At 36.2% G+C, this 15,041-nt stretch overlaps 1 protein-coding gene across 3 annotated transcripts in view; it reads left to right on the top strand.

The window, feature by feature from the left end:
* Nucleotides 1–728: 728 nt before the first annotated feature.
* Nucleotides 729–15,041, top strand: part of LOC127836287 (heat shock 70 kDa protein 12B-like) — a 19,214-nt gene continuing 4,901 nt past the window's right edge. Inside the window, exons 1-3 of one of the 3 annotated variants that reach the window (XM_052362791.1) lie at nucleotides 729–901; nucleotides 4,700–4,858; nucleotides 6,662–6,820. In XM_052362791.1, coding sequence (XP_052218751.1) covers nucleotides 844–901; nucleotides 4,700–4,858; nucleotides 6,662–6,820 — 376 coding nt within the window. In that variant the 5' untranslated portion in view covers nucleotides 729–843. The remainder of the gene's footprint in view (nucleotides 902–4,699; nucleotides 4,859–6,661; nucleotides 6,821–15,041) is intronic. The other 2 variants (XM_052362793.1, XM_052362792.1) reach the window with 2 other exon arrangements.

Genomic DNA, 15,041 nt, shown 5'->3' with positions numbered 1-15,041 from the left:
ACATGTTAGAAATTCTTATTGTTATCTATAACATGTATTAAAGAACACAACATACAATAATTAGTTTAAATATATTTATGAAGCTCGTTTCGTTGGCATAGAACCAGTACTTCGTGTCTTTCAGGGAAATCTAATGGACGCTCCCACAATGGGAATCAAACCTCCCGGTCGATAGACGGACATCATATCCATTACACCAAGGCGATCTCAAATAATTAAATATAGAATAATTAAAACTGTGGCCACCGCCATGGAACGGTCAATGCACGGCATTGAGGTTTTTTAACCGGTTTAAGGGTGTGATATTTACACCAGAGTTTATCACAAACGAAATGCAAATAGAATCATGAATTGACTATTACACATTTTAGTAGGGTAAATATTATGGAAATATATTAACAGAATTAAGGGATACTTTTAAAGTTATGAGAAGACAAATACATTATGGTACATCCATAAAATATATGAAATGTAAACAATAGCAATATTTTTCGTTAATTGTAAAGCAAACTTGTTGTACGAAAGATAATGCAGTATTGGTATTAACTATGTAGCTTTATCCATCTGTAAATCATCATCTGTGGATCGATATTGCATTAGACAAATATTTTAGTAACTATTGAGGGGAGCATAACGTTATCTTATTTAAATAATAATCAACACCGTTAGGATTGACGAGTTTAATCTATTTCGAATTAAAATATAATACGTATATAAGTCTTCACTTGCGAATGTACACACATCTGTAACAACGCAGTAATTAGTTTAATCTTGAAAGTATTATATTGACAAACTCTGTGAAGAAATTTGTGTGTTATTAATAGGGCATTTAGAGGATAGTTGATGCAAATGTTTAAAAAGTTGTTCAAGAAGCCTTCAAAGGCTGAAATTTCCGAAACAGGTGGGTGGATAAAAAATAAATTGTGTATCTCACTGTACGCACATATTTTGAAATCTGTTAAACTGTGTGTGTTATGATAAAATAAAATAAAACATTTTCTTAATGGTTCATGTGATTGTAATTTAATTTATGTCTAATATACGTGTTTATTTATAGCCTACTTTATTAATTATTAAAGCCTGACCGTTTACCAACGTGGATAACAACAAATTGTAGCCTTTAAAGCTGTACGATCACAGTTTGGGAACAAGATAAAAATGAACATAATTTTGTAAAAGCAATACAAACTAGATATTATTAGATAGAACTGCCTGGAGTAAAATTGTTGAAACATGGTTCAAAACACCTAGGATTTTATTATTTGTATACAATATTTTAAGTGTTTTTTTAACAGCGAAAAAAATCGCGCGTGCAGCTATTTATAATTATTTAGCGTTTTTTTTTTGTTTTAGTACCACATAGGCGAAACTAACCGATACATTTTAAATCCGAAATAAGATTGCTTACCAACAATAAATTTTAATTAAAATGCGTTCAAAATGTAAATGACTTTTCCGAAGTGGTTTCAGCATCCGTCTCTTTCGCAGAGGACCGGGGTTTATTCCCATACCCGCCCAAAACCTTTAGTGGTATTCAACCATATGCTATGTATTAACTTTATTATAATTTATAAATATTTATACCTTCCCTTAAAAAGCGATGGTAATCGATTATGGCATAATCGGCCAAATATAACCCTTATACAAGCACATGCCGAGCAGATCTTGTCGAAAATATCATTTGTACAAACTTGATACACAATGAGGCGATGAGTTTGTTGTCTCAGCTCTCTTAGATACGTTCCGACATATATGCATTGCAATTTATACTGCTTCTGTTGCAAACATTGACCTAATAAAGAAGGGTCGAATAAACTAGTTGATCCTCGGCAACGGTAAGTACGTATTCCTACGCGCCGATTAATATGTTCTAATATTTGACCTTTTATAAAATATACATGCAAAGTTCTTGAGAAATGTTTTGTCAAAACAAAATGATAGCAAAAGTAATAAATGTGTATTATATTCAAGCAAACATATGGCAATGAAGTAATCAATTTTGCCTTTAAATTTGTTTACCCATAACCTTTAATAGGTATCTAGTCACATCGGCTTCTGGTTACTTCGACACCTTTAATATACGGCGGTTCTATATATAAATAGAAAGGCTACACTCCCCTAATACAAACATATTTTATGTCGTCTTCAATTGATTTAATTTTTCAATGAAATATCATTAAATCTAAAAAAAACTAACACTATATTTGCATGAAAATCCATATCCTTATTTGCAGGCGCAACTGTTATAATTCACAATTTCTCAGTTTATATGAAATAATTCATTGTGAAGTATGACATTTAACTGTTTATCCGTTTCAGTAAACGACCTTGAACAAAAATTGACTCATTATGTTGATGTTGCATTTTTTTGCCATTTCTTACAATAAACATATAATATTCTCGATTAATTTTTTGTTTCTTCTAATATTTTTTAAGAGAAAAGTATTAAAAGGAAACAGTTTCATGTGGAACTATTTTTTACGTGACACAATCGGTAGTTATTCGGTCGTCAGGAATGTTGTATAAATGTTTGAGACCCGACTTCAATAATTATTTTGTTATGTCAATTAATCATTTGTGTTTCATAAAATGTGTTGAAGACATAATTTACAAGAGCTGTCAGAAGACAGCGCACTCGACTTTTCTAGTGTTTGACAGTATAACGTAAGCCATCATGGGGAAATTGTTCATATTCAATAAGGTCAAGGTAATATAGTCATATTCTAACTGGAAGAGGACCAAAATTGAAACATAATGGTCGCTTATATTTTAAAGAAGTGGTACATTATAGACGATTCTGAGTTCAGGTATATTTTTTCCACAATCTATTGAACATTTGTAAAGACATAAAAACAAACTAATAAGACTATATTTCAAGTTTGATAACAATAGATATGGGATGGCTGGACGGTGTTTCAAAAATAAAAGAATAAAAATAAATATTTGTGTTTTTTACCGGTTTAAAAAAAAAAAAAAAATTGGGGGGGGGGGGTGGAGAGGGGGAATAATGTGGGGGTGTGGTCATTTATTAGATGATATTTCAATGATATTTAGATGATATTTCAAAAATAAGAAAAAAAGGAAACAAAAAATTTATCAAAATATTCAAAGTTACAAAGTCAAAGTGCCAAACATAGTTATGGAACTTGTTTTGTACAGTCCCCTTATGATAGTTAGCGAGTGTTCCAAGTCTGAAAGCAATTACTATGATACTTTAGGAGTAAAATAGACCAAAACACAAAACTTAAACAAATTTTCAATTTTCAAAGTATAAAAGGGGCCATAATTCTGTTAAAATGCCAGTCAGAGTTACATTACTTTGCCTGCACAGTCCCCTTATGATAGTAAGTAAGTGTTGCAAGTATGAAAGCAAAATCTTTGATACTTTAGGAATAAAATGGACCTAAACACAAAAAAGTGTAAAAAGGAGCATAACTCTAAAAATAATGCTGACAGAGTTATGCAACTTGACACACACAATTGTCTTGGTGCCATAACGACGTATTCCAAGTTTGAGTTAATGATCTTTTATAGTGTTAAAGTTATTTGACTTTATAAAACACTTTAACCAACGGCGACGCCGACGCCGAGGCGAGTAGTATAGCTCTCATTTTTCTTCGAAAAGTCGAGCTAAAAATGAAGCAGGATAAATCGAATACATGGTTGGTGCCGAGATGAAGAAAGTTTATCCAGTTCGACCAGAAAAAAAGAAATTAGGGCTCGCTAAAGCTCGCCATACTTTCTTTTTATATGCCTCACCGGATAACTTTCTCCATCTCGGCACCAACCATGTATTCTCTATAAATATACACAGCTAGACATCGACTTCTAATAGAATTGCGCAAATATTCACGTTTAAGGGATTTCGAACATACTTCAAAGGTATAACTCTGATTGATGGAGATTAATATGTATATACTTGTATTTATAATTAATTGAAGTTCAACCATGTTATCGATAAATATTCTACAATATAAGTATGACAAATAAGTATTTTAACAATAAAAATGCTTTATTCATTCACATTAAGAAATATTTGTTTTATTCAGCTAAAACTCGTCCAGCTGCAAATTCAAGGCAGGGAAGTAGGATACTACATAAGAGTATTGTCGGAGCCTATATTTTCAATGACGATAGTGTGAAAATGATATGTCATGTTGTCACTTCTTCCCCAAGTAGTGAGTTACTTCTAGATTGCGACTAAACAAATCTCAAAGAGTGAATTCCCTTCTAAAATAGCGCACACACGAGAAAATATAAAACGTTTGCACGACCGCATATATTGGTGGACCTGCCCTTGTGACCTTTCAGGCGAAATGTTTAAATGTTGAGACCCCAATTGGTCAAAGTTACCACCGGCTTTTTGCAAAAGATATACTGTTGACAAGTAGACCAATGCACGATGGCAAATGAGACCTTAAGCAATTAAACAATTTCATATATTTTGCTTCAGATAAGAACTTTATATGTCAAATAGATAAAGAAGCCTTAAATACTAAATTGTGCGGAAACTTTCTTACATATGTTATGTATAGAAATGTTTACGCCGATTATATGATTACTATATTACTGTGTTGCGATGGATCATTTGCTTTTTTGCACCTGGATGTGTATTCATTGTTTTGTATTGTCTAAAGCCGAAAAGGAGAATGTAGTTCAATTGTTTCAGTAAGTCATTAAAGTCTTATTCGTCTTTCAGTTACCAGCGCGTCGACAATACCGTCCCCGAACAAGAGCACCCACACCAACCAAGCCGAGCCCGGTCAGACCGCACCCCCGCTCCAGCGCAGAGTCTCCAAACACGAAAATTATGAACTGACCAAAGCCGCATCCACCCCTTTACTGCCCAGGACACCAGGTTGTCAAAATATTTAATTGCTTTTTACTTTAACTTCGTAGAAAAAATACATAGTAGGCATACTATAAAATATGCTTTTGGTAGGACACTGGCTTTGGATGGTAAAATTATTAGAAATTACATCTAATTTATTTTTGTTTTAAGGTTGAATTCAGAAAAAAAGAAGGCGGTTTCTCGTTATATCTATGTGCTTTAATATTTAGTTGTTTTACTAATTTGCTATGATAATCAATATATTGTTATAATACCTAGCTCCTAAAATATGCATAGCTTATTATCTTATTGAAGGCTAAAACAGTATGTGTTATTTTGTAACAATGGTTGGATATCGATGGATACTTTAGTAGGTGTATTCAATACTTTTATCCTGCCTCTGTTGCAAACATTGACCTAATAAAGCTGGGTCGAATAAACTAGTTGATCTCCGGCAAGCGTAAGAACGTATTTCTACGCGCCTATTAACTTGTTCTAATATTTGACCTTTTACAAAATGTACATGCAAAGTTCCTGAAAAAATGTTTTTTGTAAAGCAAAATGATAGTAAAAGTAATAAATGTGTATTAAATTCAAGCAAACATATGGCAATAAAGTAATCAGTTTTGGCTTTAAATGTATTCACTCATAACATTTAATATACGGTGTGTCTTTATACAAATAGAAAGGTTACACTTCACTAATACTCACTTATTTTAGGTCTTGTGCAATTGATTTTCAATGAAATGTCATTAAATCGAACAAACTAGCACAAGGATAAATCGAATACATGGTTGGTGCCGAGATGAAGAAAGTTTATCCAGTTCGGCCAGAAAAAAAGAAATTAGGGCTCGCTAAAGCTCGCCATACTTTCTTTTTATATGCCTCACCGGATAACTTTCTCCATCTCGGCACCAACCATGTATTCTCTATAAATATACACAGCTAGACTTCGACTTCTAATAGAATTGCGCAAATATTCACGTTTAAGGGATTTCGAACATACTTCAAAGGTATAACTCTGATTGATGGAGATTAATATGTATATACTTGTATTAATAATTAATTAAAGTTCAACCATGTTATCGATAAATATTCTACAATATAAGTATGACAAATAAGTATTTTAACAATAAAAATGCTCTATTCATTCACATTAAGAAATATTTGTTTTATTCAGCTAAAACTCGTCCAGCTGCAAATTCAAGGCAGGGAAGTAGGATACTACATAAGAGTATTGTCGGAGCCTATATTTTCAATGACGATAGTGTGAAAATGATATGTCATGTTGTCACTTCTTCCCCAAGTAGTGAGGTACTTCTAGATTGCGACTAAACAAATCTCAAAGAGTGAATTCCCTTCTAAAATAGCGCACACACGAGAAAATATAAAACGTTTGCACGACCGCATATATTGGTGGACCTGCCCTTGTGACCTTTCAGGCGAAATGTTTAAATGTTGAGACCCCAATTGGTCAAAGTTACCACCGGCTTTTTGCAAAAGATATATTGTTGACAAGTAGACCAATGCACGATGGCAAATGAGACCTTAAGCAATTAAACAATTTCATATATTTTGCTTCAGATAAGAACTTTATATGTCAAATAGATAAAGAAGCCTTAAATACTAAATTGTGCGGAAACTTTCTTACATATGTTATGTATAGAAATGTTTACGCCGATTATATGATTACTATATTACTGTGTTGCGATGGATCATTTGCTTTTTTGCACCTGGATGTGTATTCATTGTTTTGTATTGTCTAAAGCCGAAAAGGAGAATGTAGTTCAATTGTTTCAGTAAGTCATTAAAGTCTTATTCGTCTTTCAGTTACCAGCGCGTCGACAATACCGTCCCCGAACAAGAGCACCCACACCAACCAAGCCGAGCCCGGTCAGACCGCACCCCCGCTCCAGCGCAGAGTCTCCAAACACGAAAATTATGAACTGACCAAAGCCGCATCCACCCCTTTACTGCCCAGGACACCAGGTTGTCAAAATATTTAATTGCTTTTTACTTTAACTTCGTAGAAAAAATACATAGTAGGCATACTATAAAATATGCTTTTGGTAGGACACTGGCTTTGGATGGTAAAATTATTAGAAATTACATCTAATTTATTTTTGTTTTAAGGTTGAATTCAGAAAAAAAGAAGGCGGTTTCTCGTTATATCTATGTGCTTTAATATTTAGTTGTTTTACTAATTTGCTATGATAATCAATATATTGTTATAATACCTGGCTCCTAAAATATGCATAGCTTATTATCTTATTGAAGGCTAAAACAGTATGTGTTATTTTGTGACAATGGTTGGATATCGATGGATACTTTAGTAGGTGTATTCAATACTTTTATCCTGCCTCTGTTGCAAACATTGACCTAATAAAGCTGGGTCGAATAAACTAGTTGATCTCCGGCAAGCGTAAGAACGTATTTCTACGCGCCTATTAACTTGTTCTAATATTTGACCTTTTACAAAATGTACATGCAAAGTTCCTGAAAAAAATTTTTTGGCAAAGCAAAATGATAGTAAAAGTAATAAATGTGTATTAAATTCAAGCAAACATATGGCAATAAAGTAATCAGTTTTTGCTTTAAATGTATTCACTCATAACATTTAATATACGGTGTGTCTTTATACAAATAGAAAGGTTACACTTCACTAATACTCACTTATTTTAGGTCTTGTGCAATTGATTTTCAATGAAATGTCATTAAATCGAACAAACTAGCACAAGGATAAATCGAATACATGGTTGGTGCCGAGATGGAGAAAGTTTATCCGGTTCGGCCCGAAAAACCACACCGGATAAACTTTCTCTATCTCGGCACAAACCATGTATTGTCTATATACATAGTTCGAGCGAAGAGTCCAACGGACTTCTCCATACAGTCGACATTAATCATGTTAACCACTTTCTGCAAAGCATCCATGCCGCGCACCAAGCAGGAAAGCGGCACATAAGCGCCGTCACCATACTCCTGTGTTGTAAAATTTCATTAGTCATCTTAAGGTTTAGCATATACATTTATAATAATTGTAACAATAATAAATGATTGTGATACTACTAATGAATGGTACAATGTGTATACAGTATTTGAGAAGGGAGTATATGCTCTCCGCCCCGAAAGAGGTGTTAGTGGAAATTCTAGCAGGATATAGGAAACACCCCGATTCCAGAGGCGCCACTGGTTCGTTTAAGTGCCCGGTGGAAAGGACAGACAATCTTCTACCACGAATAACCTAATACCGTGTACCTTTGAAGCAAGGCATTAGTAATTAACCACAATAAACTATTTTGGAGCAACGATATTGGATTTTAAGATGAAAATTTAGACCTTAAGTAACAACATATTTAAGTTCACGTTTTTGCTTTCAGTTATATGACATAAATACGTTAATGCTTAGCAGATATATAGACAGGGAAACGTTAAATGAAATACATTTTAGAGACATTAAATATATATCATTAAACGAACCGATGTTCCGAACCCAAATCATTACAAAACGAAATTATTTTGATTAAGTAAATTAAATATAGGTCTATTAAGACTTGAATAAGACGTATGAACACAATCTATTATCAACGGAGCACAACTTACGTATCAGTTCATAGAGTTATCGACAGGCTGTTATGCGTTAAAACTGACCTAATTACAAAAATGCAACGCAACGTTGACATTTTAGATAACGATTTGTCAGAGTTTCATAAAAGTATTCCTATATAGCTAGAGATCGTGTCATGTTTAACCAGTATTCAGTGGAAATCATTGTGTCATGCCTATGTATCTACCTTATCACAAGAACGAATAAAACCAGTGGGGAGTCATTTTCGTACCCCATGTCCTATTTGTTTAATAAATAATGAACTCATTATACTTCTGGAGGGAAACAAACGACCAATTGCCTGTACAAAACAGGACAACGAATATATCACCACACACAAGCCATAAGAAGAAGCATATGGTTAATCAAAAGGCTAATTGACTTACTACAGCAGGGATTTTCTAGAAATCTTCAATCGGCGAACTCAACCATTTACGAGGCAGAATCAGGCAAGACGCGGTATCAATAACCACCAAAATGTAATAATGTATTTTATATTGCAACCGATATAATTATTATCGTTTAACATAAAATTCGTTCTCATTTTGAAAATAAACGCACATCTTTTATGCATATGAACCTATAACACAGGAACAATGGATCTATTTGGACCATGGCTGCACTGTATCGCTGAGATGAAAATCATTGAGGCGGAAGCGCAGCTGAAATCAGTTGTACAAAAGTAAACGCCAGTAATTCTATCACACTTACGAACAGCGATTAGTGAGATTTAGGCAGTAGGAACTAACGATCGGTATTAAGCGGGCAATACCGCTGTGCGTGTAACTTTCAAGTACTCGTATCCATTACAAATAGTGTACCACTCGTTTTGAAATGTATAGTCTTCTACTAGTAAAATATCACAGAACATAACTTTCATTCAATTTAGAAAAAAAGTGACAGGTCCTGTATAGATGATCTCGCGGGCCTCGTCGCGCAGGCCGGTTTACCGAGCTCGCTAGACCTTAACGCTGAGCTGATTCTCGCGGAACGGATGAACAGCAGCTGTAGCCGGGACTCGCTTATGGTAGAGGATGTCTCGCGGGCCTAGTCGGGCTATCGAGTTCGCGAGGCGTGATCGCCGGGCTGTCTCTCTCGGGACCCATGGGACCGTTTGTCTCGGCCTGGGACCGCGGACGCCCTGTCGATTCAGTGTACGCGGCCGGAGGGCTTCGTCTCCGCGGTGGCTTCCAAAGGCTTGCTCTCGGCCGATTATCTATCAGTGGCTGCGATTTCCTTGTATTGGAAAGGGCGACAGTACCGATGCACGGGTAGAACCCCGTTTTGGACGGTACCGATGGAGACGAAAGCATTCTTATATACATATGGGAGAATAAATATGTTTTTCTCTCGCGACGTGCAATCGTCGTTCGAGCAGAAGCTGATCGTCGCGGGCCGATGGTCGAGAGCAGGGACATCTGGCGCTTGTACAGCGCAAGCCGGGCCAGGGCCTCCTCAGCGAGGGCGACCAGACTGAGGAACCATTTGGCTCGCGGTGGTTCCGGCCTTATATGCACCCGGCAAGAGGAAAGAAAGCACATGCCTGCCCTCGGCGGTACGAACGGGACTAGAACTAGTCGACTCTGAGACGCTTAGTCGGACACGGCTTCCGTACCTTCGCTATAGAGAGTCTTAACGTTACCTGCCTGCTCGGCGCGATCTTTTAACCGAAGCCGGGCGTCGACCAGTCGGACGTACAAGGAAGCTCGCCCAGCGGTTGCAGAGAATCGGCCGCCTATCGCGTAGCGCAGCTTTCCAATGGGCGGGTAAGTCTGTCGGCCGGCCGGCTTGCCGCGCGTTCCTTCGGCGGAACGAGCGCAGTGGAAGCGCTCAAGTGTTAACACACATTCGCATCACGGGCGACTCGCAGGGCGATAACACGCATGTATTTTTTAGTTTCATTCTATGTCATGCCAGTTACCGAGAAACAGCTCCCGACAATCGCAGACGGAGGGACGAACGGTGGACAGATTGACAACGCTAAACCAATATCCGTCCGCCTTTGACAGGGAAAACACTTGTTAAATAGATATGTAGATACAAGTTAATGGAAACTAATAATTATATGTTAAATCTAAAGAAAAATAATAAACAGAACATAAGTTTTAAAATACATATCCAGACGATAGTGCTGAAATGTTTCCCTTCTAAAGTAGATAATCTCCTTAATCTTTCCAAATAAGGACCAACTAATTATGTCTAAAAAGGCGCAACTTCTGCCATAACATAAAATTTCCATTAAACGCCGTAAATTTCCGTAGTCGTCCGCAGCATTTCGGAGCGACTGTCAATTGACATCATTGTATCATGCATGATTTAATACGGAACACGGATAGGCCATCTATAATCTCGTCCTTCTTTCATCAAGGACGACACTAGACACACGAAGCGATACACGATATTTTTCGCGACAGTCACCTGGACGCACGATATTGTTCGCGACAGTCACGGCGACGTACGACAGTTTGCGCGACAGTCGCGGCGACACACGATATATTTAACACGATATTTGTACAGTACGTATTATATTTGCAACCTTCGGATCTGCAATGTCACGCGTGCCTAGGACTAAAAGATCCTCACATTCTTCCAAGAATGGATTACCCATTTCCTCAACAGTATTTGTCATCGCATGGACGTGTTTAACAAATGAATTCTGTTTACTTTCTACTTGATCATGGTGTTTTATATCCGGCCCTATGGTTTGTTCTTGCTTGATACGTTCTTGTGAAATATCAAACTTGTTGACCACACAAGCCATTTCTGGATCACATACCATCCATCGTAGAAGTTGAGATGCATTCACTGTCAGCCCGATAACTCCACCTTCTCCCTTCACTAATGTGTTGTTTTGCTCACGAGCATGGTCGATAGCTATTGCAGAAAATGCGTGGTGAGTTTTTTGTACAACAAAATGACCCTTCTTGAATTCTGTCGCTATACTTGGTGCTACGCTGTCCAATGCTATCATATCTCTCACATGAATAGGGAGCCAACGAGAATAATTTGGATGGTCCAAAGCGAAGAACCAGGGAATTGACATGGCTTAAGATTCTTTATACAGCTCAAAATTTCTTTCTCGTAGAGACAAAGATAAGAAACATCAGTTCCAACTTCAATGTAAGTGACCAGAATTTGAACAGAGGACTTTCCATTTCTCTTCTATCTTTTCACTCCTCAAAACTGAGACTATTGACCCCTATATCATCGACACTGTCTAAGAATTGAGAATAGGCTTTATGCATCAAAATATGTAATGAGCAAGCAGTTATCTGGTGCGCATGTCGGGTTCTAGTTACATGTGATTACTTAAGGAATGAGTCTGCTGTAACGGCAGATGCAACATTAGACTGACTGAACGCATTCACCCAGCCACTATCCTGTAGCCATCCCCAATCGTTCTCAAAGCAGCAATCTCTATGTGAAGACCACCAAACATCACTACATAAGATTCTCTCCATATATCTCAGGCCAAATCCATTGAATGTTTTTGGCAAGGGCATAAAGTGGCTGATCACATGCCATAACAGATATTTGTCCTGGATTAAGAAAATTGACACACTCTTTGATAATGGTCATTGTGTACCGAATCATTACAGCAGACTTTGCCTCTTCCTGAAACAAGGGTAATACGGAGCTTATGTCCAAAGGAATGGCCTTTACCAAATGACTCTGAGATAAATGTGCATGGAAGGCAGACCATGTCATTGTATTCTTGTCTCTATCATCACGTTTTTCGATCTCCTGGCGTACATGATTAAGCCACCTGTATATTAGCAAGATTAAGCAAAATTGAGCATACATATAAGCATGAATATGTTCAGATAGAAAATCTTAAGTTTTATGCTATATCCAGAATTTCATTATTAAAGCAATGGTAAGTGCTACATAGATATAAAATGTATGTTTGTATTTCTGTGCGAAATGGCTATTAAGCAAATATGTGAAGTTATAATGCGCTAGCTATTTTTGTAATACACGCTTTTATATAAATTATAAGCTCTACTCATAAGATATACATATACTCTAAGTCTTGTGCATCACTGAAATGGTCTGAATGGATCATCAATGGTCCTTCCAAAAGTGGTACAGCAGCTGGCTCCGTCGGGAGAATAACAGGTGGTATTATTGATTATCTTTCTGCCAATGGTTTTATTTTGTCTCTTTTCAGGTTTTCATTGATAAAGATCACTTCTCTGTCAGTACCTAGGTTATCAACTTCTGGGTGTTGAAATAGAGAAATTGCGGTTCCATGCAATGATTCTTTAGATGTAGTGGAGCTTTGATTGTGGTCAATATTTTCAACTGCTCCGGTTGTAAAAATATTGCCACAAAGTTTTGCTGGACACACAACATAATCATTTTAAAATCGGCCACAAATAGAATTTCCCATAGCTGTCGATATATTCATCAACCTGTCATATGATATGCTGAGTCCTAAACTGAAAAGTTTATCAACAAGATCCTTTTTTCTTGTTTCTGAGTGGATAACCATTCCGTAGTATATTGGCAATGGTGGCTCTCTATCTGAAGCATGGTAAATTGCATCTTCATCTTTTCGACAACGTATTGCATAGTTGAACCGTTAATAGCTGAGAAATGGTTAGTATTGATTGCAATTCGACAACATTAATAGCATGAGTCTAAATGCTGGGTCCTCCTATGATCATTCTAACTAATGAAAGTAAAGTTTGTGCAACTGATTCTTGTTGCGGCGTTCATTTAATGTTCATGTAAATCGATACTTAGTATTCAGCATATCTCTTCTCACGATCTTTGCTGCTTTTGCTAAGATTATATCTTAATCATCGTAAATACAAGATGTTGCCTGCTTGAGAACCTCGCCAATATCTTCTTTAAAGACTAAAAGAAATCTCTACCTTGCTTATGGGCTTGTAAATCTGGTAAGGCAGCCAATTTCCTATTTTTCAAACGCGTTGCATTTACACGACCTTCATCAAATACGCTTAATTGTTCAAGACGCTCGGTATATAGTTTTTGCAAAGTCTATCAGCTTGAATACCGGGACGGCATCAGTTTCAGATCGCGATGCATCAATATATTCTACCCATTCGGCAAGAACGAGTCCTTGAACGACCGATTTCTGACATTCCTCCTCGTTTTCGGAACATGTTTTCGTGTTCTGTTATTAAGATTTATCAATCAGGTGGTATGATATTTCGCCTCCGGTGATATTAGATCACAAGCACTTAGTTTAACTAAAATAACTGTATCTTGTAGTTTTAGTGCGCATTCCCGTACTCGTCTGTCTATCATGAATGTTGATGCCTCATGAAGGTCTCCAGACTCATCACCACAAAAAAAAACATTCGGGCATCATTGTTTTTATTGAATAACCACAACTGCGTCTGGTTAGTTTACTTGCATGTCCAGATTGTGAATCTTCAACAACATCAGTTGTTTGTTTCTTTTTTTCCTGACGTAATATCCTAAGATCAGAAACATTGTTTTTGCACGTTTTATGCCGCTTTGCCATGTGTATTCTAACTGTTGATGCAATGCCGTTTCCTTCATCCAGTTGCTGTAAGTTAAGTTTTTCAGGGAACCAGTTTATTGCATATACATCTTTGTATAATAGTTTCAAATGAATAGTAACCAGCTCCAATATCTAAACCAGTTGTTTTCCTTACAGCAGGACATTGTTATTCCTCGTGTGTGCTCTCTTGACAAATCAAACATTCTTTCCAAACGAATGGATCAGTGGGGTTTTCGGAAGTTGTATCATGAACCTCTACAAGTTTAATTCTTTTTGCCATACAAGTCACATGTTTTTTAAATGCAAGAAACTACTTGGGTAGACCTGCAATTAAAAAAAGCAAACTTGCATAAAGCCTTTTATTTATCGAATTTTCCGGTGTATAAGACGAAACTTTTTTCTTCAATATTTGTACCCGCGTCTTATTTAACGATGCGACTTTTCAGTGTACAAAATCCGATTTTAAAAATATTATCACCACCCACCTATTGCAATAAAATCATCAAAAAATGTATGCAATTCTATCCCAAATACAAATATTAACCATGTGACAATAATATCCAAAATTGGCAATATGCATCCTGTATCATTGGTCAAACTGATCTGTGTATTTTGTAGACATCGTTTTCATTTAAATGTCATTGGCAATAGGGAGTGTTGTAATTCTCTATTGGCGTGGCTTACGTCATTTAGATTAGTATTGCTCTCTTTTAAGTCTCCCAGTTATTTACACAAGCATGTGCTGGAATGACAGAGGTGGCGAAAGTTATTGCTAAGCGCGTCGCGTGTATTAATGTAGAACATTTTAGTCAACAATAGATATAGTCATGTATTGAGTTGAACAATATGTATGTCAAATAGATAATGTGTTAGGATATACATTTAAAGTAATATGTAAGCGTTTGTAATTTTAATGAAAAAAGATTACCTAGTATTAATAAAAAATAATTTTAAAAAATGCATTTTTTTGCAATTTCGATTAATGTAATTTTTAAAAAGGCCGCTTTTTAAGATGACCGTCGCATTTTTGCCAATTGAAGAAGTTTATTGATTTGGGATATTATTAGAGATTTTTATACCAAATTTTATTGAACAAGATGAAAAAA

This window comes from Dreissena polymorpha, chromosome 6, assembly GCF_020536995.1.
Source record: "Dreissena polymorpha isolate Duluth1 chromosome 6, UMN_Dpol_1.0, whole genome shotgun sequence".
Classification (NCBI taxonomy): Eukaryota; Metazoa; Mollusca; class Bivalvia; order Myida; family Dreissenidae; genus Dreissena; species Dreissena polymorpha.
This window is presented reverse-complemented; position numbering and strand designations above follow the sequence as displayed.